The sequence below is a fragment of the Galeopterus variegatus genome, unplaced genomic scaffold (genome assembly GCF_000696425.1).
Source record: "Galeopterus variegatus unplaced genomic scaffold, G_variegatus-3.0.2 Scaffold115, whole genome shotgun sequence".
Classification (NCBI taxonomy): domain Eukaryota; kingdom Metazoa; phylum Chordata; class Mammalia; order Dermoptera; family Cynocephalidae; genus Galeopterus; species Galeopterus variegatus.
Genome location: NW_007726226.1, coordinates 858,799 through 884,044, shown reverse-complemented (window position 1 = coordinate 884,044; position 25,246 = coordinate 858,799). Strand labels below are relative to the sequence as shown.

General features: G+C 37.7%; 1 protein-coding gene across 1 annotated transcript in view; it reads left to right on the top strand.

The window, feature by feature from the left end:
- The first annotated feature begins 4,877 nt into the window (after nt 1-4,877).
- TTC1 (tetratricopeptide repeat domain 1) overlaps nt 4,878-25,246 on the top strand; it is a 47,194-nt gene continuing 26,825 nt past the window's right edge. The window contains exons 1-2 of the mRNA XM_008587173.1: nt 4,878-4,944; nt 5,985-6,344. Of these exons, the coding sequence (XP_008585395.1) occupies nt 6,018-6,344 (327 nt within the window). The 5' untranslated portion in view covers nt 4,878-4,944; nt 5,985-6,017. The remainder of the gene's footprint in view (nt 4,945-5,984; nt 6,345-25,246) is intronic.

The following is a 25,246-nucleotide window of genomic DNA, read 5'->3' as shown; positions in this document are numbered from 1 at the left end:
CCTTCATGAACTCCACAGGTCTCTCCTCCTCTTCCCCTGAGCTCTAGTGGCCCCAGCTTGGCTGTCGTTGCTTTTTAATAGTTGTAAATTGGTTGATTTGTGGAAGAGAGTGACACTGGGGACTGTCTATTCTACCATCTTGACTGGAAGCCAGAAACCTAGAAATTTAAATGCACAGAATGTTAACTCTTGAGTATGTCTTCTATCGGAAATCTCAATTTGAACATTGGAATCTTGAAAAAATAAACAGCAATAGCATATTTTGGAAACACAGAGGGAATGCAGGATCCTTGTCTTAATTACAAATTTTATATACATTTCATTCTCAAGGAATTCTTCTGGCATCCCTGACAGTTCCTGGACATTGGACCCTGCTTTGGCAAGCTGAGGACCCCAACTCTGGGGGAAAGGGAGAGATGGAGCCCCAGAGTGTGAGATTTTACTCCCAAAACTGGGCTCAGTAAGCCTCATGGTATTAGTACATCCACTTTGAGCACAGGAAGACCTGAGTCAGTCTAGCATAAATTTAAATCTCTAGATCCAGTGAATATAAATGCACAGACCTTCCCAAAATTTAGCACAGCATGTGCATAAGTCACCAAGGAGGCAGGAGATATTTCTGCCTCTGCCTGCGGATTGTCCACAAAGCAATTTAAGTTAAGGTTATGTGCCATGGTCTGCACTAGTGCTCTACATTTGTTATCTCATTTAAGTCTCATGAAACTTCATGAGGTAGATATCACTATTATATCCAGACTATATTATCAAGATTCAGTGACTTGTCCAAGACTACACGGCTAGTAAGAGGCAGAGCAGGTATTCGAACCATGGCAGACTGACTCCAGAATCTACACTTTTAACCACCACACTGGACAGCAACCTAGCTGTCATGCTGGTGACTCAAAGGACCTCCCTTGAGGAAGACACTCCTTCACTTCTATCCTGTATTATTCCCAGTCACGCTAAGACTTGCTCATTTCTCCCATATCTTGCCACAGATTAAGTGGACAGCTTCTTACTGATTGAAGGGTGAGCATATGTCATTAAGAAACCACCCAATTACTCTCCCAGGAAGAAAAGCAGAGGAGGACCTGGTTCCTTTGCTAATTTCTTGATTTATTGCTATACCCACCACTGGACCTAGTATGATGCCTATCATTCATTCATTGATCATTCATTCATGTTCAACATCCATTCTTTCAACATACTTAGGTGCTCAGCTCACTGTCCGGGGAGAGTGAATGGAAGCATTGCAAATATTACCAGTATTAATAATATTATTAATAATTATTAGTAACAGTAGTAGTAATTGACAAAATTACTATTAGTTGTATTAATAATATTATTAATAATTATTAGTAACAGTAGTAGTAATTGACAAAATTACTATTACTATTAGTAGTTGATTATAATAGTGGTAATATCTGTGAGAGCTTCATTTATACTAATGAGTATAATAAAAACATTTATTGAGTACTTATTGTGTTAAGTGCTATTATTATTAAAGTATTTTTTCTGTCTTGAACACTTCATTTTCTGTGTTTTAGGTTAGTCATAACACCATTTAATTCTTACAACAATGCTATAATGCAATTCCAAATGTCTTGATATCTATTTACTCAACTCAGAGAACTGAGTACCCAGTGTCTGGGCCATAAATTCATGAAAAGATCATTCACCCATGTGATAACAGGATGTTCACTGACCCCTCACAACTGAAAGCAAGTCGGACTTGGTCTCTGTCCTGGGGAAATAACAACAGAACCATCCTCTAAGTGAAAAACATATCTTTTCCTTTTACAGGGAAGTTGTAAGGACTAAGAGACAAAATCTTTGTGGTTCCAGGAACTGGTGGTTGGGCTTCCATCGTTAAAAATTTGGTTTTTGCTTCATGCTCTATACTTCAGCAACATTCAACTAGTAAATGTTCCCAATAATGCTCCTGATATTTTCCTGCTCCTGATTCCATGTCCTATAGCCTCTCCGGTTTCCACTGAATGAATTATTCCTCTTTTAACAGCCTAACTCAAATATCTTATTAATGAAGACCTACCAAACTCGGCCAATTGGATTTTGATTCCTCTTGGTGTAAAAAGAAGAACAGAATGCTTCTTCCTTTGGGCTCAGTAGCTCCTTTATCCTTCTCTCTGCTTTCCCACTAGCCTGTGAGCTCTTGACATTGGGGGAGGGCAGGGACTATCTCTTAATAGGCTTCATGTCCCCAGCTACTGGCACAAGGCCTGTCACATATTATTATTGTAGCTAATAGTCATTAAACACTATGTGCCATGCCCTGTGATCTTTGCACTCTACATTATATAATTTCTGTCTCTCAACAAACTTATGAGGTAGGCACCATTCTTACTCATCTCAATTTTTACATATGTAGTAAATTTACACATTTAAGTTTAGAAGCATTAAGCAACTTGCCCAAAGACACACAGTTAGTCAGCAGAGCCAGAATTATAACTCAAATAATCAAATAATTCAACTTAAAGATTTTTTTTACAGCAGGTAGCACTTAATAAACACATAGTCAATGAATATTAGCAACTAGGATTATTGTTCAAAGTTGGACAGCTAATAAAGTAAGACAGCTATCCCTGAGCTGGCCAGCTGCCAAAAAAAGAATAAATAAAAATAAGGTAAGAAAGCTAACACCGTACTTCTTCATTTGTCTTATTTATTTAACTCCAAAATTCACAGCCTTCCCTTTATACCAGAATTTAATTAGCAGGACCTCTTAAAGAGACCTAACCATTTATATTTGTGAAGATTCTGGTGTACTAAAAAAATTAATATTAAAAAATTTCCAAAAATCTGATATGTTTTTGATGTTTACTTTAAACATACTAAAGCTTTCAACTTAAATGAAAATACAACTGTATGCATAACCTCAATTAGATATAAATTCAAAACACAAGTTTGGGGGCCAATCCCGTGGCGCACTCGGGAGAGTGTGGCGCTCGCTGGGAGTGCAGCAGCTCCTGCCGCGGGTTCAGATCCTATATAGGGATGACCGGTGCGCTCACTGGCTGAGCGCGGCACGGCCAGTCTCAAAAAGGACAAAAAACAAAACAAAACAAAACAAACAAACAAAAAAAACACAAGTTTGATACCCTTCCCAAAAAAGTCTTTCCCATCTATCTCTGCAATAGGTTTTGCAAATTACCCAAAACTAATTAAGGCTCTGCTCTGATTACTGGTTGGTTACCTTGAGTGTGAACACTGTATTTCAATTCTGTATTCCCAGCATAGTGCCTGGGATCTAATAAACATTCAATAAACATTTCTTGAATTAATGTATAGGGCGACAGTTTGCTTTTGGTCCCCTTCACATTCTTAATAATTATTGAGGATCACAAAAAGCTTTTGTTTACATGGGTTATACTTATTAAAATTTACCATAGTAGAAATTAGAACTGAAAACTTTAAAAATATTATTCATTCAAGATAACAATACAGGTCATTGTATACCAACATAAATAATATTTTTGAGTAATGATTATACTTTCCAAAACAAAAAATATACTGAGAAGAGTGACATTTTTTACATTTTTACAAATCTCTGACTTATAGAAAATAGCTGGATTCTCATATCTCCTTCTTCATTCAACCGCACTATCACATGACCTATTATAGCCTCTGGAAAACTCCACTGTACGCTCATGAGAAAATTAGTGTGATAAAGGCAAATAACAACAGTATTGAGATAGGAAGTGCTTGGTTTCCAGGCACTGGGGTCACTGAACACATCTCTCGGTTTCAAGCCATTCTCCAAGGTCTCAGGCCCCTCCCCTAAAGGAAAGTTACCCTAGCTAGTTAGACCTATATATCGCACCAACTATGCGAAATTGAGACAGCAAGGAGTTGGCTTATGCAAATCCAGTGGCTGGGCATGCTCAGTAGTTAAGGTTTCTATAACCCTGGTAGCCGAGAATGCTCCGTGGAAGGGAGTTTAACCCTTTGAATGACCTTCCACTAGGGGCACTAAAGAGCACAGAATATTCCTGATTATGTCTGCTGCGTGTGATAGGATTTCAGCCGGGAACATGCCCTAAAAGAGACCAACTGAGCATGTGCAAGGCTATGTTACATAACAGGGAACCACCCCCCATAATTGAATATTTATTAGATATCATGAATATGTATTAGATAGCAAAACTCTCTTCACTTTGCTGGCTGAGGTATATATGCTTTCTTTTGTATCAAACTTACTTTTAGCAGGTGGCTGCTCACTCTCTTGAGCCAGCCTGCACTCTGTACTGAACTTTAAGTGTGTATTTCTTACTTGTGTGTTAAACTTGGAGTGGGCCCTGCTCAGTCTTTGGAGCTATGCTGCAATTTCTCTGTGAAGTCTGTATCTCTTATTTATTACCTTAAACCTGTTCTCACTTTCTACTGTGACTCTGCTCTTGAATTCTTTCCTGCAGCGGAGTCAAGAACCTGGTCAGAGGACAGCGTGGGTTAGGGCACGCTACCTGGGAATCCCCAGACCCTTTCTCCAGCATCAGTATTATTTTGAAAATTGTTTACCCCTTAAAAGGCACACTTTGAGAACCCATGGAGGGAGAATTCTATTTTTGTAAAAGTTTATGCTTTAGGACTCCTCTATACATTGCTAGCACGAGAGAGTTCAGTGTGAAAGAGTAAAACAAACACCATAGGGACAGGCTCTTTTCCCTTTTTTTTTTTCTTGCTCTTGTGCTGAGTAACGCAGCCTTGCCGTAACACAAGATGGCAACCTTCTCTCACATTTCAGTGCGTACAATGACGTCACACAGCGACAGCGACACGCTCTCGTCTTGAGGTTTGCACTACACTTCCCAGGATGCTTTGCCAACAGTGACGCCAGTGGTCGGCGCCAACGGAAGTGCACATGACCGAGCGGAAGTAGAAGATCTCAGAGGCTAGGAAGGTGGAGACGCAAGGATCGGTGAGGCTGTGAGTATCTCGGTGGTTCGGTGGGTCCGGCAGATTGGCAGTGGGGCACGCCGATAGGGGATAATCTGCTGGGAAACGAGGACTGCCACTTCTGTAACCGTGGGGGCTCAAATTCCTGCGTTCTTCTACTAGACCCGGGAGCAGGGAGAAACAGACATTGCTGTGGAGAAGTCTCCGTTTTGAGATATTGCTGTTTTAAGTTTTCTTGGGACGAGCTAGGGCGAATTCGGAATTGTCGCGGCACAAGGGTCGTTGGCGTGATTTTGCTGCCACCAGAGGGGCGGGCCTGCTGACGGTCTGACTCAGCTTCTAGAGCAGTGGTTCGCAATTGGCTGCACTTAGGAATCACTTGGGATGATTCTTTAAAACAGACCAACCAACCTACAGATGCCTTTGTCCGCAGACCAATAAATCAGCGTCTGGGCAGAGTCTTGGCAGCGGTATTTTCTAAAGTACCCCAAGTGTAGTGTTGTGCAGCTAGGATTGAGAACCATCCTTCTAGTGGTTCTGACCCCCACGGGAATCCTGGTTAGAACCACCTTCGCCAGGGCTCCCCTTTCACTTGAAGCTGCGTGGGCTCTACCACATGCATTTGGGTTAAGTAGATGATCGCGGTTTGGCACGGATTCCATTGTTGGGCTTCCTATGGTGGTGCTAGAAAGACAGACTGCAGTTTCTTATTCACGACTTGATTATTCATTCTGAACAAAGATTAGGGCCGCTTCATTTTTCCTGCAACTGTTTTAGCTTCTGCTTATTTTGGCTACCTGGACAAAACGCGAGCAGTGGAACATGGAAGAGTCACGTTAAAATCGGTCTTTTTTGTTCTGGTACCAGATTTGACCAGGAGAGAAGTGTCAGTTAAAATGACATTTGGCATTATTTATGGAATTATGATAACCTATTTTTTTATAATGAATTCCAGAAAGGAAATTAAGGTGTGTTTTTGGGCATCGATGCAGAGGTTTGTTTACGTTTGAAAGGCAGAATCTTTTTTTAGTATAAGCATCGTTCCATAGCAGATATTTTTTCTTTGCCAGAGCTTCAGCTTCACCTCCCTCACTGATTTCAGCATGGGGGAGAAATCAGAGAACTGTAGAGTTCCAGAGGATCTGCTCAATGGTTTGAAGGTTACAGATCCCCAGGAAGCAGAGTGTGCCAGCCTTCCAGTTCCTGATCCCAAAGATCAGCATTTCCAGAGCAAACTGCTCAAGGATGATCATCCCCAGGAGGACCAGGGAGAAGAGGAGTGTTTTCATGACTGCAGTGCCTCATTTGAGGAAGAAGAGCCAGGAATGGTTAAGATTGAGGAAAAACCTGATGATGACGTGAATTCCTCTGAACTAGATGAAGAATACCTAGTAGAACTGGAAAAAAACATGCCAGATGAAGAGAAACAGGTAAATATTTTCTTAATTGTGCACAATCTGCCCCTGAAACTTTTTTGTTGTGTTTTGTTTTCTTTTCTTTTCAGCAGCTGGCCAGTACAGGGATCAAACCCTGGACCTTGGTGTTAATCGGCACCACTCTCTAAGCAAATGAGCTGACTGGGCAGCCCAAAACTGCTTTTAAAAATGAATAAGTGTGGTTGATAGCATATCATAGACTTCATCTGTGGTAAAGAGTAACTTGCCCCTTTGCGTCCTTATTGCTTTCATAGTGATGGATCTGACGTAAATCAATAGCATGACAATGAAGGAGTGTGCCTACCTATCAGGAGTTTTCTAACATTATTTTCTAACGTGTACACACACACGCACACACACACACACCTTTTTAGCTTTGTTTAAATGACCTTTCTATGGTTGGCTGCCAAAATTTCTGTAGTGAACATTTTTTGTAAGACTATTTAGGATTATGATATGCTTCCTGTTTGTGTTAATCCCTTGTTAGTAAAATATGACTGCCTGACTATGTTGGTGGTGTTTTGGTTACAAATGGCAGTGGCTAGCTCACAACAGAATTGTGTATGATAGAGCTATCATTTGTTTAGCACTTACAATGTACCAGCCCCTTAGCTTAAAATCTTACTTGTGTTTTCATTCACTCCTCACAACACACCTATGAAATATATGCTGTTATCATTCCCCATAACAGAACAGAGCTTAGAGTGGAGAAGTAGCTTGCCCAAGATCACATACCTTGTAAGTGGCAGAACTGATTCCCAAACTCAGGTTTTATTCCAAAGCCAAAGTATAATGTGGAATTTAGTAACAAAAACATATCTTCCTACAAAACAGAAACACTAATAAAATGTACGCTCACCTGCTTCTTTGCCCCTGGGCCACATCCTTCACTGGGCAAGGCTTCACTTGTGGAGATAGAAGTCTTGGTGTTCTCCACATATCCTTCCTTCTGATCTGACAAGCATAGTTGTTTAGAATGTTACCATAATGTCTGAGCCTGTCTGCAAAGAACTTGAATGAGATTGTAGTTTATGCCACTGAAGAGCTCACTCATTGAATAGGTTATGATAGATTGGTAATGGGATGAGTAATAAATGTGCAGTATAACAGTGGGGGTTGGGAGATTGTATGGGATGGGGAGGAGCATCTTTCTCTGTCCTTAGGGACTTTTCATTATCAAATCTGTTGGTTTTAATGTGAATGTGTTAGTTTTTGTGCCACCAGAAAGGAGGATAAAAGGCAAAAATGAGCCAAGTTCATAAACTACCTAAACAGAAAAGGCTTGCAAAATCAAATCAAGTACTGTTCCATAGCACTAGAGAAATGATTTTCCAGGAAGTATTTTTGAGGTTCAGCTTTCATGTCATTAGTGCAGGCTTTTTGGAAACATTGATTACACATCTATGTAAAAAGTTAGCAGTGCTTTTCTGATACCTTAATATATTTTGTCCTGATATCACAGTGAATTTTCTAGTGGCATCTGGGTTTGACAGTTGAATAGTTTGGCTCAAAGTGTGACATACTCTGTTCCCCATTCCCAGTTTAGTAAAAAAAAATTTTTTTTTTTTTTGGTCTTCTATGCCAGGAAATCATATTTTAAGTTCTATAAATATTTTTAGGATAGTACTTTTCTTTTCTTTTTTTTAAAGATGACCGGTAAGGGGATCTTAACCCTTGACTTGGTGTTGTCAGCACCACGCTCACCCAGTGAGCGAACCGGTCATCCCTCTATGGGATCCAAACCCGTGGCCCTGCTGATATCAGCACCACACTCTCCCGAGTGAGCCACAGGCCGGCCCAAGATAGTACTTTTCTTGACTATAATTTAATGCTGTAGATTTCTCAATATTTTTTCACTTTTTTCCTCTTTTTAAAAATCGATATAATTTATGTATAGTGAAACAGAATAAGATCTAATGTGTACATTTCAATGAATTTCAACAATTGTATATACCTGTGTAACTCACATCCCTATCAAGAGATAGAACATTTTCATCATGTCACAAACTTCCTTTGTGCACTTCACCAGCCACTCCTTCTCCCCCACAGACCCAAGGAACCACTGTTTTGATTCCTTTCCCACTGATGGTTTTCTCCTGTTTCAGACTTTCATAGAGATATAATCATACAGTAGTACTCACTTTTAAAATGTAACCATTTTTGATTGTTTTATGTTTTGCATATCAACCTAAATGTTTTTATAACTGAATTTGAAAATGTGTAAGAATATATCATAGCATCAACATAAATGCGGTGATAGTCCTGTTACTTATAGAAATGTAAGCCACTAACTCCATCTTAAGAAAACAACCTGGGAGACTGCAGGCTGCCTTTAGCTAATTGTGGTACTACTCTATTAGCTATTTTAAGCTGTTTTGACACATATCTTTGTGAAATTAGGAAGCTAGCAAAATAGATGAGGTAGTATCTTCACTGTATATGTGATTTGGTTTTTATAGGTCATTGGGAACAGGATAACGTTACACTTGATTCTCTTAAAATAGACAAAGTTTAGATAGTTCAACAAAAAATACAAATGGCAAAAAAATGTGAAAAGACTTTCAGCCTCACTAATAAAAAATGTAAATTAAAACATTATGTTTCATTTATTAAATCAGATCATTGATCTAATGTTAAAAAGAAGAGGGCATAGGAATTCACATAATAATATTGGTAATTTAAATTGCTACTTCACTTCTATGGGATACAGATATCAAATTTTTATATGAACATTTCTTTACACCAGGGTTGTCAGTGGTAATTCCTGCCATGATGGGAATGTTCTATATCTTCACTGTCCAGTATGGTAGCCACTGGCCACATGTGGCTATTGAAAACTTGAAATATGGATAGTACAGCTGAGGAACTGTATTTTAATTAATTTAAATAGTCACATGTAGGTAATGGATAAATATTGGACAGTGTAGCTTTAAATTCCTGATTTTCTTCTAGCCATTTATTTTAAGAAAATTATTAGAGACATGCACAAATGTGTTTACAAAGATGTGCTGCAGCATCATTCATAATTTTGGAACACTAGGAATTGTTAAAGAGAGGGCATGTGTGGTATAACAAGAGATATATTTGGTCTTTCTTCTTGCTTCCTGGCACAGTGTCCTTTGGAGTTTCCTAATAGGAGTGAACCTCTTTTGATAACACACCTGGGATTTGCTATTGGTGTTTGAAGTGGGGGCAGTTTTGTGAGACTGAGCCCTTAAACTGTGAGAGCTGACATCATCTCCAATAGTGTCAGAATTGAATTGAATTATTGGGGCCGGCCCGGTGGCGCACTGCTACAGTGCGCCGCTTGGGAGCGTGGCGGCGCTCCCGCCGAGGGTTCAGATCCCACATACAGACCGGCCGCTCACTGGCTGAGCGAGGTGCGGGTGCAACACCGAGGGTTGTGATCCCGTAGCCGGTCCCAGTCTGGTACGGGCGCGACACTGAGGGTTGCGATCCGTTGCCGGTCACGAAAAAAGACAAAAAAAAAAAAAAAAAGAATTGAATTGAATTATAGAACATTCAGTTGGTGTCCTCTGAAGAACAGCTTGATATGGAAAAGCCCTCACATCTGGTGTCAGAAGTGTCATTAGGGTATAGTATGGTAGGAGAGAAACAGAGTGTGGTTTTTCCCAAGAGTATTATTTAAATTTTTTGTCATACTTGCACAATGTGCAATGCAGTTATTGAAAGATAAATCTTCAATATTCATGGAAAGATGCCTGAAATGTAGTGTTAAAAGAATTAAGCAGTTATAAAAGTGGCTTTTAGTAGAGACTTGGCAGGGAGGAAAAGGAGCCAAATGTGTGATATTTGAGTGGTAAGCATTCCAGACAAAGGGAGCAGTTAGTATAAAGGCCCTAAGGTAGCAGCAAGCTTGGTATGTTCTTGGCATGTTCAAGAAATGGGAGGCCAGTGGCTGCAGCATAGTGATTAAGGAAGAGCAAGGTGATGAAGTAAGCAGGGAACACCGATAAGCCATGGTAAGGAACTTGAAGTCTATTCCAAGTGCAATAGGAAATAGTTGGGTGATTTTAAGCCAGAGGAGAAACAGAAGTTATTTGCATCTTAGTGTTGTGCAGAGGAAAGGAGAGGGGCATTAATGGAACATTTGAGACCAATTAGGTTCTGATGCAGTGGCCTAGGCAAAGACTATAGTAGCTTGAACTGTGGGTTTGAGAAGTGAATATTTTCAGGATGTATTTTAGAGATAAAATTAATAAGACACACTGGTAGGTTCGATTGGAGAGATGGAGTGAGAATTTAGGATGATTCCTTGGCTTCGGCTACTGGGTGGATGGTGGTGCCAGTCAATACTCCAAAAGGAAAATATCCAAAAAGAACCCCCAAAATAATAATACAGTACAACAATTTAAAAAATGCAAATTTTTAAAAATACAATATAACAGCTATTTATATAACATTTACATTGTATTAGGTATTATAAGTAATCTAGAGATGATTCAAAGTATGGGGGAGGATTGCATAGGTTATGCAGATATGCCATTTTACTTAAGAGACTTGAGCATCCTCGGATTTTGGCAGCCACAGGGTCATGGAGCCCATCTCCCTCAAATACTGAGGGAAGACCGTATGGAGAAGATGAAGGGACTTTGAGTTCATCAGAGCTCTGGTGATTTAATTCTTGCTTGCAAACAGAAATTTTCATTTGTAAGCCAAAATGCAGATTTAGTCATTTTAATGGGCTTCCTCCCTGTCACCAATGGTTCGTACATGATATTTGTTTACAGGTACATACATATATACACACATACATAGATCGATTTAAATAAGGGATCCAAAAGTCTGTAGTTTGGTGAACATGGACTCAGAATGCATGGTATCTGGGATTTTACAACATATTCATTAGGCTCTGAACATTGAAAGGATTATTTTCTTTAAGACTGTTTTCTCTCAGTTTAGAACAGAAGTTATACGAGTATTTCAGTCCTTTCCTTATCCTTCTCATTTTCCCTAAATTCCACATTACTTAATCCTTTTGATTTCCATTTCTGCCACCTCATTGCATCGTTTTCATAATCTTATCAATGTTGTTGTAACTGTGGGCATGTTCGCAGAGAATACTCTCTTACCTGCTTCCAGAAGGTTTTCAGTTATTTCTTCCATAGTAGCCTTGTGTATTCCTGTTAACCTCATGAGCAAACCCCATCTGATTTTGTTGTTTCCCTTTTCTTTCAAGTGGTGAATCAGTAATTCCTGTGTCTATTAAGGAAGATGACTTTGTGTAGATCAGTAGTTCTCAAACTATACTGTACCTAAGAATCACAGGAAACTTATTAACCATGCAGAGCCCTGAGAAGTATCTGATACTACACAACTGTGAGGTTGCAGCCAGGCATCTGCTTTGTTAACAAGCATCCCCAGGTAATTTTGATATAAGAAGAACTGTAACCACACTAAAGGACACAGATGACTAAGCTTCCAAAGCAAGAAGTATTGATCTAACCAGTACACTGACTGCATCCAACATCCAAAGAATGGTTTGCTAGTAAATAGAATGTTTTCTTTTACCCACATCTGTGCTCAAGGTCTAAAAATGACTTTTTGGGCAGAGTTCAAGCAGTACCGAAACAGGAAATTTATTTCTGTTAAGTTTTGGGAAATAGAATTTTCTGAGTTAGAAAACAAGGAAATACTTCCAGGTTTAATTCCTCATAGATCAATCATTTTTCCTCATAAGGATAAAACTTAATGAGAGTCAGGTTGTAAGTATAGCTTAGATCCAAGGATCCTCCCTTGTGAGTTCTTAGAGGGCCTGTAAAAGTGACTTTTGGAAAGAACAAGTGTGTCTGGGTGTGTGTAAAGCAAGTAATGTCTGATTTCAAAGGAAAAAAACCTGAAAGCTTTTGTTTATTTATGACAAAGTATTCCCTTCAAAATAATGTGATTGATCTCTGGGTACTGGTCTTGACTTATAGTTTACGCCAAGATTTATTTTGTAGCAATTACTTCACAAAGCTGAAGAGGGAAGCAGAGAGCCACTGATAGATTTATAAAATGGAAATTAACTTGCTGGTGTGAAGCTCTTGGTTTTCTCCCTGTCCTTTCTTAAATACATGCTTACCACAGGATTATTTAATTAAGAGATTGTTTTTTAAATGTATTCAATGCAAGTTTTTATTATTTAATAATGATAGAAGGAATATATACTTGTAAACTCCAAGTCAAGTGTCTTTATGTTGTATTCACTGACTGAACATGAAGAAGTATTCTAGCCAGTTACTGCACTGCAGAGGATCTCCATTGGAGAGTGGTCATTTCATGATTAATAAGGGAATAGAGGAGCACTTTCTGACATTTTTGCCAGGTTACACCACGATTTTAAATTGTAGCAGTTGAGGTTGTCTAGCTTATTTTTTTCCATCAAAAAATAAAATAAAATTTAAGCTTTTTCTAATATGTTAAACAAGTGAATTAATCCATGTAGAGCTCTTAGCACAAAGTTTGGCACATAGTAAGTAGTCTGTATTCTTAAGCTGTTTTGTATAAACTACACATTCATCTGATACTTAAGTCGCTACTTCTGGGTGGAAATACTGTGATATGTATTTTTATGAGTGTTAACTCATTGAATGATGTGAGTTACACAGCCATGGAATCAGACATCTAGTGTAGGTAACCTAAGCAAATAGGATTACTATATTAGAAAATATGAATTTACAAGGTTAGATAGATTATAGCCAAGTCATGGTTATTTACTTTATAGGAAGAGTCTTCACTTAATATTGTCATATCATTTTTTATCCTAACCAGTATTATAAAATAGTTCATCTTTACAGAACTATACAGAGTGATATATAATTTTTTAATCCTTGATTCCTTAATTTTATTCTTCAGAAAGGACACTTGTGATAGTTTCCATCCCCATTCCCCTTTTCAGATAAGTGAGAATTAACCCACATATGCAACAAATTCAGGGTAATTCTGGAAACTGAGTCATTCATTCAGCAGACATTTATTAGTAGCCACAATAAATAGGCAAAATTAGTTTTCTTATACAGTATGGTTTCTCCCATCAAGAAATTTATAGTCCAGCTAAGGAGAAATGTAACTATGCATGTCTTATATTTTATTATATTTTTATTTTAGGTAGTTTTCATATTTTTTTAAAGTACTCTAGTTAGCATATAAGTGTGGGGAGGTTATGGGTAGAACTATCTCTGCCCTGTGTGCTGTTATATTTCCCCAGCACTTCGCACAGTTCCTGCATATTAGGTGCCATAAATATGTTGAATAACTGTCACTATGGAGGACAGAATTTAAAGTCTTTACTGGAGATATTGTATTTAGCCCTTGAAGGATGCAAATTATTTTCGAGGTGGAGAGTTCCATTTTAACTCTTTATTTTGAAATAATTTTAGACTTAGAGAAAAGTAGCAAGAATCCTACAGATTCCAGCTCCCAATTATCAAAAGCGGGAAATAAATATTTATACAGTACTATAAACTGCAGACCTTATTCAAGTTTCATCAGGTTTTCTATGAACGTCTTTTTTTCTGTTCCAGGATCCAGTCCAGTATCCTGCATTGCATTTAGTTTTCATATTTTTTTAGTATCCTCCAGTCTTTCCTTGTCTTTCTTTTTTTTTTTTTTTAAAAGATGGCCGGTAAGGGGATCTTAACCCTTGACTTGGTATCAGCACCATGCTCAGCCAGTGAGCAAACCGGTCATCCGTATATGGGATCCGAACCCGTGGCCTTGGTGTTATCAGCACCGCACTCTCCCGAGTGAGCCACAGGCCGGCCCCTTTCCTTGTCTTTCACGTCCTTAGAGTATTGAGTTATTATGTAGAATGTCCCTCAGTTTGGGCTTGTCTGATTTTTGTGTGTGTGATTTGACAAAAAGTTACAAATTTATAGCAAGAATATCCCAGAAATGATGTGCCATTCTCACTGCATACTATCTGGGGGTGCGTGGTGTTATGTCCTACTACTGGTGATGTTAACCTTGATAGCTTGGTTAAGATGGTACCTGCCCTCTTTCTGCACTGTAAAGTAATTGTAGTAAATTTCTCTTTGTGATTAATATCTTGGGAAAGATACTTTGAGAGTTATTTAGGTTAGGTTTTTTTCTTCCCCAACTATAGCAGTGTGCAATACAGTAAGGTTGATTCGCTGCTGTTTGTATTAAATTTTTGGTTCCCCTTACCTCGTAGTTTATTTTAATTTTTTATTTTTGGATGAATGAAATAACTGTGGTTCTGCTAGTCAGAGTTATACAAAAAGGTATATTCAAAGAAATATCACTCCTTCATCCCTGCTACCTCATTCGTGTTCCTTCTGCCCCTTTCCCATCTACCTCTTGTAGGGAACCAGTCTCTTTAGTTTCTGGTCTGTTCTTCCTGTATTTCTTTTGCATAATAAGTGGATATGTATACATTTTCTTATATTTTCTTCTTTTTTATGTGAAGGATAGCATATTAATGATACTTTATTATACTTCACTTTTTTCACTTAACAGTATATCCTGGAAATAACCATGTCAGTTCATAGGGTTCTGCATTCTTTTTTCCAGCTGAATAGTACTCCATTATATGGAGGTACCATCATTTATTCAACCACTCCTATGTGTGAGCATTTAGATTATTTCTGATGTTTTGGCAATCGCAAACATTGCTGTGATGAATAACCTCATATATGTATTTTCATACTGTCGGAGATGTGTTTTTACAGTAAATTCCTAGAAATGGGATTGCCATGTCAAGAGGTAAGTGCATAAGTAATTTTTTTAGGAATTGTCCCATTCTCCTCCAGAAGCATTGTGCCAGTTTGCATACCCACTAGTAGTATATGACGGGTCCTGCTTTCCCACAGCCTCACCAATAGTCTTTGTTGTCATACCTCTACATTTTTGCCAGTCTGATAGAGAAATGCTATCTCAGTATTATTTTAATTTGCATTTATTTAATTATAGCGAGGTCAAACATTCATATATTTGAGGGCTATTTTTATATTATTTTTGGTGAATTGTCTATTCATATCTTCCTCCCATTTTTCTATGAAATTTTTACATTTTTTTGTCCCTCTGTTTTTAAGATCTTTTTTTTTTAGTATATTACAGATTTTAGCTCTTTGTGGTATATGTTGTACATATCTTTTCCCTGTTTGTCAGTTGTCTTTTTTTTTAAATTGTGGTAAAATATACATAACATAAAATTTAGCATGTTAATCATTTTTAAGTGTACAATTCAGTGGCATTAAGTACATTTACATTGTTGTACATTGTACTTGTGGTTCAAGCCCTTGGTTCAGTGAGGAAGAGGTTTATTTTTAACATAGGTTTCAAGGTGACTATAGTTCAGAGCTGTGGGATTCAGTAGCATGCTCTGGAGTGTCATCCTCTTTTCAAATGCCCTAATTCTTGGCAGCAAGGGAATTAGAAGTGACTTTCTTTTGAGTATGAAGCATATAAGCTCTGTGCTAACCTTTTTACAGGAGTTTCTGTGCCTTACTCAGTTTCTACTTCCTACAAATAATTCTTTATTTCTACACCTGTGGAAGACCATATGGTCTTATGGTTAAAAGAATGAACTTTGAAATGTTAGACAGATCTGTCTTAGCTCCATCATTTAACTTGGTGTAAAGTGGGATAGTAATAGTACCTATCTCATAAAATTGTTGTAAGGATTAAACCACTAGCACTTAAAAGCAATCAGAAGATATTAACTATAGCTCTTAAGTCAAAATTCAAGGTGAGTGTAAACCAAAAAATTCTTCAGGTTCTGGAACTTCTAAGATCTCTTAAAGGTCATTTATATATATATATTTCCCTCAATTTTGCAAGCATACATGAATTCCACGATTTTTTAGAAGTATGACAACCTCATTCAGTTATCCAGCTTCCTCAAGTTAATTTAGGAAGAAAAATTGAGTGTTTGGGGATGTTGGGGTGAGAGAATTTGAAAGGGGCACATGGGAAGTTTCTGAAGTTCTGGCAGTGTTCTCTGTTACTTAATCTGAGTAGTGGTTATGTAGATGTATACTCTTCAACAATGTGTTAAACTGTACATTTGTTTCACGTATGTTTCTCCATCTGTACAGTCATGCGTTTCTCCATATGTACATAATGATATTTCAGTCAACAGACCACATACAAGGGTACTTCAAAAGTTACTGAAGGGGGGCCAGCCCATGGCTCACTCGGGAGAGTGTGGTGCTGATAACACCAAGGCCACGGGTTCGGATCCCATATAGGGATGGCCGGTTAGCTCACTTGGTGAGCGTGGTGCTGACAACACCAAGTCAAGGGTTAAGATCCCCTTACCGGTCATCTTTTAAAAAAAAAGTTCCTGAAGGGCTGGCCAGTTAGCTCAGTTGGCTAGAGCATGGTGTTATAACACTAAGGGTTTAGATCCCTGTACCGGCCAGCCACACACACACAAAAACTAACAATAACAAAAAAGTTCATGGAAAGATTCATATTTTTAATTTTATTTTTCCACAAATTTTTTGAAGTACAATATGCAATGGTGGTCACATAAGATTATGAGGGATATACCATATAGCCTAGGTGTGTAGTAGGCGATACCATCTAAGTTTGTGTAAGTGCACTCTATGATGTTTGCTCAGCAATGAAATCAGCTAACAACACATATTTCAGGATGCATCCCAGTCGTTAAGTGATGCCTGACTGTACTAAAGTTCTGTATTAAATTTCTGATAGTATTGAAATCTCCCACAGTTAATGTTGGATTGTCTATTTCTCCTTTGAATTCTGTCAGTTTTTCCTTTATGTATTTTATGGCTCTGCTGTTAGGCACATATATAACTGTGATAGTTTTCTAATTTGTTGGGCCTTTTGCCATTATGAAATATCCCCTTTAAAAAAAAATATATATATATATATGTTTTAAGACACATTATTTACTTTTTTATATTTTTTTATTTACTTATTTATTTTTTGGCAGCTGGCCAGTACAGGGACCTATACCCTTGACCCTGATGTTAAGAGAAATATCAAATATCCCCTTTTTGTCTCGACTAATATATCTTGCCTTAAAATCTATTTTGTCTGATACTACTTTAGCCATTCCTCTTTACTTAAGATTACTGTTTGCACAGCATAGCCTTTTCTATCTTTTTTCCTTCAACTTATTTGTATCTTTGAATCTAAAGTGTGTGTCTTACAGACACATAGTTGGATCTTACTTCTTTAATCTAGCCTGATTACCTCTGTCTCTTGATTGGAGTGTTTTGTCCATTTACATTTAATGTCCACATTGGTATGGTTGGATTTACATCAGTCATTTTGTCCTTTACAAGTCTTGTGTCTTCCTTATTCCTGTCTCTCTTTTACTGCCTTCTTTTGTATTAGATAAGTTTTTTATCATGCCATTTTAATACTTGGGATTTTATTAACTATGTTTGCTTTTTTGGTATTTTCTTAGTGGTTGCTCTAGGGATTGTATAATATGCATCTTACTACAGTTTAGTTTAATACTACTTAATTCCAAAAAAATATAGAAACTTTGCTTTAATATAGGTCCATTTCCTTCCCTGGCTTTGTACTATCATTGCCATGTACATTATGTCAGTATATGTTGTAAGCCCAACCATCTAGTGTCATCATTACTGCATTTTATAATCTTTTGTCTTTTAGAGAAATTAAGAGAAGAGAGAAAATATTAGAGTATTTTATGTATTTACCATTTCTGGTGCTCTTCATTTCTTCTTTGGTTTTGAGTTACCATCTAATGTCTTTTTCTTTCAGCCTGAAGAGCTTTATTTAGTACATTATCTGTAGATGTCTTTATTTTGCCTTCATTTTGAGGTATAGTTTTGAAATTTTTTTTTATTTCACTGCTTTAAGTATGTCATTACATTGCCTTCTGGCCTCAATTGTTTTCTGATGAGAAATAAAAAATTAATAGTTTTGTTGTTTCCCTATCTCTTGTTGCTTTGAAATGTTTTCTTTATCTTTATCTTTTAACAGTTTGGCTCTGGAAACTGTAGATGTGGTTCTCTCTATCTACTTGCGGTTCACTAAACTTCTTGGATCTTTAGATTAACATTTTTCATCAAAGTTTTGAAGATTTCATCCTTTATTTCTTCAAGTATTTGTCCTGTCCTTTTGTCTCTCCCCTTTTCTGGGACTTATATCATATATTGTAAGAGTTATGTTCGTTTTTCTTCAGTCTTTTTTCTTCTCTTCATTCTTCAGATTGGATCATTTCTGTTAATCTAACTTCAAGTTTATTTATTCTTCCTTATGCCAGTTCAGATCTGTCAAGTCCCACCATGAATTTTTCATTTCAGATATTGAACTTTTCCACTTTGTTTTTGTTTTGTTTTGTTTTGTTTTTAAATAATTTGTCTTTTTATCATGGTTCTCTATTTTTCAAATCATCATCATGCTAAGTTCATCCCGCAATGAAAAAATCCAGGACTCCTTGGAATAATGGCCAATTCCAGGTCTAGGGTGGGCAAAGTACAAAATATTGCACCTGGAATATTACACATACTTGCAGCAAAGTCTACCCTCAGGAGGACAAACCAAGGTAAAAGTCTCATGCAGATCCTGGAAGTGGGCTAGGGAGGGTTGGGCAGGAAGTTCTGTGGAACTGAATACCTGGAGCCTGGTCTAAAAGGGCCCCATAGGAGATGGGTGGGGCCAGAGGAGGGCATTGACAGGAGCCCCTTTGCCCAGGTCTAAGTACTATATAGCATTCTACAACCATTGAAACCATTTAAGCATTAAGTAACATTCCAAACTTTTTGCAATGCTTTTATTGTCTTTATAATTTTTTTGAACATAACCTATAAGGCAGAATTGAATTCCCCTATTAAAGGCAGTATATACAGTCTACATTCAAAGAAAAATCATGTGGGGAAGGAAGTGAAAAGTAGCCCTGAGGAGGAGATATGTGCTAGACTTTGAAAACCAAGGAAAATTTGGTTTAGGGACTTGGGTGGTAGGTATGAAAGAGTTGTTCCATGGAAGGGTATTCCAAGGTGGGGGGTGTATAACAAAACAAAATGGGATGAAAAATAAAGATGGTAAGTTTTGATAGATGATAATGAGATCAGACTGTCTAGAAGAGAGGACATAGGTAGTAATGGAAGATCAGGTTGGGTAGGTTGGAATTGACGTTTGATGTAGTGTAAAGAATAACATTTCTGAATCTTGACTTTCTCCTCTGTTAAATGCTCACCTCTCAGAATCATCTTGAAAAGTAAATGAGCTAATGTATGTGGTAGCAGATTATAAGCAATGAAATACTATACTGGTGTAGATTGTACTGAATTTTGAATGCCAAGCTGAGAAAATTGCAGTTGTAGTAACTACTGAAATAATCTTCCATACATCTAGGGCATTGTCTGTTTGGGGTTTTCCTTGGCAGTTACCGTAATGATTTGCAATGCAGGATAAAGTCACTTTTTTCCTCCTGAGTTTTCATTGACGAGGAGAAGTGCTGAGTAAAGAGCCCTGTAAAATTTCTTTGGTTTCCATTTCTATGGAAATATAATTCAAGAGCAGATGTTTCCCCATGAGGCCTCTCTGGAATGTGTTAAAAAGCATCATGGAGGTGTGTAAGAGGGCTCCTACCCACAGTAGAAGCTTCTCTTCATAGAACAGAACCTGGAAAGATTTGCACATGATAGCACATAGCTGCTAATGTATGTGTGAATGCTCCTGGCACTTAGCATGCTAAGTAAGACCTATACACTATCTATAAAATCTGTCCTTGGGTCCCAGTTACACAATATGCGTGCTATCCTTTGGAGAAAGAATATAGTCAGACAGCAGAATAAAACCCAGTTTTTGTACTGGGATCAAGTTGGTCTCTTGGCACTGCTGGGAGATAGTGCAGCTTTCTCCTCAGAGTGCTATTTTTAGCTGTTTCCAAGGAGATGATATTGATAATTGCATTAATTCTCAATTTATACAATCTGTGGAGAGGGAAGCAGCAGTTCTTTTCTAGTGTTTACTGCTTAATGGGTCATTAGGTGGTGATTTATCAGCCAAAATAATAAAATGCCTTCATTAGAATAATTGACCTCAGAATTATGTTCTAGAACCCTTCTCTTTGCTAGTTCAACTTTTAGTCCTCCTTCTTAGAAAGACATGGTGAGCTTTTCTTGGGCTGGCTGCTTAGGCTGGCCCTCATCAGTAATTATTTTCTGTGTGTATGCTGAGTCTAGGCTTTTCCCATTGGAAACTTGATGTTCTCTCTCTCTCTTTCTCTCTCTCTCTCTCTCTCTCTCTCTCTCTCTCTCTCTCTCTCTCAGCCCAATCTGAGTAATTCATCTGTCTTCATAGAATATAGATGAGTTGGCTCTGAAGAACAGATTATGGATTAGAAAATAGTTTGAGATTAGAGTTAAAGCAGGGGAAATGGAAAGTTCTTAAAGGATGGACATTAAGTGCTAATAACTTAATGAATTACCCTTCTCTAGAGAATTTCTGTATTTTACTTATTTATTATTTTGTGAGGGGTTTTTTTTGGCAGCAGGACTGAATGGGGATCTGAACCCTTGACCTTGGAAATTTCTGTATTTTAAATAACTGTTAACTGGATTCGTTATGGGGTTTTCTTGGCTCTCCAGCATCAAACCCCCCTTTCTATTTGAAGGAAGTCTCTTGTGTTGTAATCTTGTTGTGTAGCAGTACCCCAGGCCTCATTCTCTGAAGGCCAAGGCATGTAACCTAACATTGACCTAAGTTTGGCTTATTGGGTGCATCTACCAAAACCTTGAATCTAGATCAAGTGTAGCAAAGAAAAGAAAATGGTTAGAATTTATTTGCTACCATTGCGGCCCTGTTCTGGCCAGACTCTTTCACTAAAAGACACTTAGGATTTCTGGTTCTTTTTTTATTTTTTTCCTTTAAATCCAAACTATTAACATCTTTTCTATACCAAACCCAAGATTTAAAGAAAAATCTCACAAATCACAAGAGAAGTTCAGCTTGCATAGTTTACAACATATAAATAAATAGTTAGTAATATCAATAGGTTTCTGTGATTAAATATTATTCAGAATAGGAAGAAACATACTCATTCATATGCAGATGGATACTTTAACTCTACCAGTTTTTTTTAATTGACACATAATAATTGTACTTATTTATGTGGTGCAGTGAGATGTTTTGATACATATATACATTGTGTAATGATCAAATCAGAGTATTTACCTTTTCCATCATCGTAAACATTCATTGTTTCTTTGTGGTGAGAACATTCAAAGTCCTCTCTTCTAGCTGTTTTGAAATATACCATACAATATTAACTGACTACTGTTCTGCACAAGAGCACACCAGAACTTGTTCCTCTTATCTAACTGTGACTCTGTACCCGTTAGCCAACCTCTCCCAGTTCCTGCTTCCGCCACCCTTCCTCTGCCTCTAGTAATCACTATTCTACTCTCTACTTCCATGAAATTGTTTTTTTTTTTTTTAGATTCTGCATATGAGTGATATTATGCAGCAATTTGTCTTTCTGTGCTTGGCTCACTTCACTTAACATAATGTCCTCCAGGTTCATCCATATTGCTGTAAATAAAGGATTTTCATTCTTTATTATTGTTGAATGGTATTCCATTGTGTATATGTACTGCATTTTCTTTATCCATTCATCTGTTGATGGACATGAGTTGATTTCATATCTTGGCTGTTGTGAGTAGAGCTTTAGTTTATCACAATAAACATGGAGCACAGATATCTCTTTAACATACTGATTTTATTTCTTTTGGCTGTTGTATTAGTCTGCTTTTGTTGCTTACAACAAAATACTTGTAACTGGGTAATTTATAAAGAAAAATGAAATTTATTGCTTACGATTTCTGAGGATTGGAAGTCCAAAGTCCATTTGGTGGTGGCTGTAGTGACCCGGGGGTCTCACATTGTAGGATGGTGGAAGCAGAGAGAGGAGAGAGAGCCAAAGACAGACTCTCCTCTTCTTTTAAAGCCCTCAGAATCATGCCCCTGACCACCCTTTTTAATCCATTTTCTACTGCAAGGTCCTACAATCCAATCACCTCTTCAAAGCTCTACCTTTCAATTACCGTAATAGGATTTCCCACCCTCTTAATAGTCACAGTTGGGACTCAGTTTCTAATACATATAACTTGGTAGACAATTTAAGCCTCAGGGAGTTTTGAGGGGACATAATTCAATCCACTTCAGCTGTATACCCAATAGTAGGATTGCTGGATAATATAGTAGTTCTGTTTTTATTTTATTTCTTTTTTAAAGATGACTGGTAGGGGGATCATAACCCTTGACTTGGTGTTGTCAGCACCACGCTCTCCCAAGTGAGCTAACCAGCCATCCCTACATAGGGATCCAAACCCATGGCCTTGGTGTCACCAGCGCCACACTCTCCCAAGTGAGCCATGGGCTGGCCCTCTGTTTTTATTTTTTTTGAAGAATTTCATACTGTTTTCCATAAGAGCTGTACTAATTAGCATTTCCACCAACAGTGTATAAGGTTTCCCCTTTTTCTACATATTCATCAGCATTTATTATCTTTTGTCTTTTTGATAATAGTTATTCTAACTGGGGTGAGGTGTTATCTCACTGGTTTTGATTTGCATCTCCCTGATGATTAGTGATGTTCAGCCTTTTTTCATATACCCGTTGGCCATTTGTATGTCTTCTTTTGAGAGATGTCTGTTCAGGTCTTTTACCCATTTTGTAATCGGATTATTTATATTTTTAACTATTGAGTTGTTTGTATTTCTTATATAGTCTGGATATTAACCCCTTGTCAGATGTATACTTTGTGAATATTTTTTCCTATTCTATAGGTTTTCTCTTGACTGTGTTGATTTTTTAATTTGCTGTGCAGAAGCTTTTTTTGTTTTGTTTTGTTTTGGCAGCTGGCCAGTTCAAGGATGCAAACCACTGACCTTGGTGTTATCAACACCATGCTGTAACCAGCTGAGCTAACCAGCCGGCCGTAGAAGCTTTTCATTTGATGAAATCCCATGTGTCTGTTTTTGCTTTTGTTGCCTGTGCTTCTCCCCCTCCCTGCAAAATGCTCCACAACATCATAGAATGTAAAAAAATAATACTAATAAATAAATAAACTTTAAAAAAAAAATCCTTGCCCAAGCCAATGTTATGGAGCATTATCTCCTACATTTTCTTCTGGCAGTTTTATAGTTTCAGGTTTTACATTTAAGTTTTTAATTCATTTCGAGTTGATTTTTGTATATGGTGAGAGATTGGGTCTAGTTTTATTCTTCTACATGTGGATGTCTCTGCTTCTTGACTTAACAGAGTTGCTTTGAGTTCTACCTGTTTTCTAAGCCTTTTCTTTAAGCCTTCCATTGATTCTGTGAACCCCCGATCTCTTTCTAATGTGTTCCCTAAAAGTTTTTTCTTGAGATAGCCTTTTGTCTGCATCCCAAAACCCTAACCAATGCAATAGTGAAAATTACAATCCAAGCACCTCTCTTATGAGTAGTACTAGGTAAATACAGCCATATTCTTATGTTTTATTTCTCACCACCAACCTTTCTTTTGTTTTTTTTCCCCTGTATTTCCTTAAAATAGGATTTTCTCACATATGTTATATCTTAAAATGAATTATTATTGTATCTGCTGTATGTCTGCTGCATAGTAGATACTGTAAAAATTAAATCCAGTTTATACCTGCCTTTTAGTTTCTTTATTGAGATATGGCAAGTTCTGTGTTTCATCTAGAGTATAATAATGAGGCATTTGGGAAACACCGTGGTCTCATGAGTAGCGTATTTACAAATCTTCTCCAGAGGAATAATATTTTTACTTTGGTTCCTAATCTTAAAAGTACCAGTTGTTTGACTCCAAACTTCTCCTGTGCATGAAATACCCTGCTAACTATATTTCCTTGCTTTGAAGTTTCTATTTAGTAAGAAGTTTCAAGAATGAAGAGAGAGATTTTTGGAAATTCTGTTTAATTTTTAAAAAGTGCTGTCACAAGGTGGCATGCAGGCAGATACTTTTGCCAGTTCAGTTTGTGCCAATCATATTGTTAAGATGTTCCAGGAAGAAAGCACACACAGACTCAGCACATGTCTGCTTTGCAGGATAACATTCGCTCTGCCTTTGTGTTTGATAGGTGTTTGGCCATCTGTGTGAATTTCTGAGATGTCAGAAGAAGCTAAGAAAAGAGAGACTTATTTATCTAGGTTTCTTCAGATATCCCTGTGTTAGCCTGCTGCCTTGACCCTGCAAACATGGCTTGTCCTTGCAATGTACTCATCCAGCATACTGTATGTCTCCTTCATGACACAAGCCACAGTTATAGCTAAGTAGTATTAAATTACTTATTTTACAGAAAAATTATAACCTGTTTAGCTCTTATTTGGCAGTCACTATATTGGAAGCTTTTACATACATTATCACATTAACTCATTAAACATTAGTCCATAAAACTATTAAAGATTCATTTTTTAAATGAAGAAAATAAGGCTCAGAAAGATTCTGAAACTTTTCCAAGGTTATGCAACTAATAAGTCATAGAGCCAGAATTTGAATTTACGCTGGTACGCAAACCAGTGGGTAACCGTGTTTAGTTTCATTTTTGAGTGAATAGAAACTAAATGATGGGGAGCAAGATGGCGACGGGTCTGGAGTGAGCGTGCCAGAGGACAGAGAGAGCCTGTGAAGTGTGCGCTGTGCTGCCAGAGTACTATTTGCATTTCCAAGAGCAACAAAAAACAAATAAATCACTGATCAACTATTCTACAACGAAAAAAAGGAACTACAGTCTCAAGGTTTTAGGGCCGATGCAAAAGAAGATTCCTGAGAGCGCCGCAACCGCGCCGGGAGACCGAGCAGCCCAAGGCAACAAAGGACAGGAAAGAAGGAAACGGCGACGCAGAGACGGAGAGGAAGGCGCGGGACGGGCTCAGCTCTGGCAGCTTTTTAAGTGACCCCCAGCCCAGCCC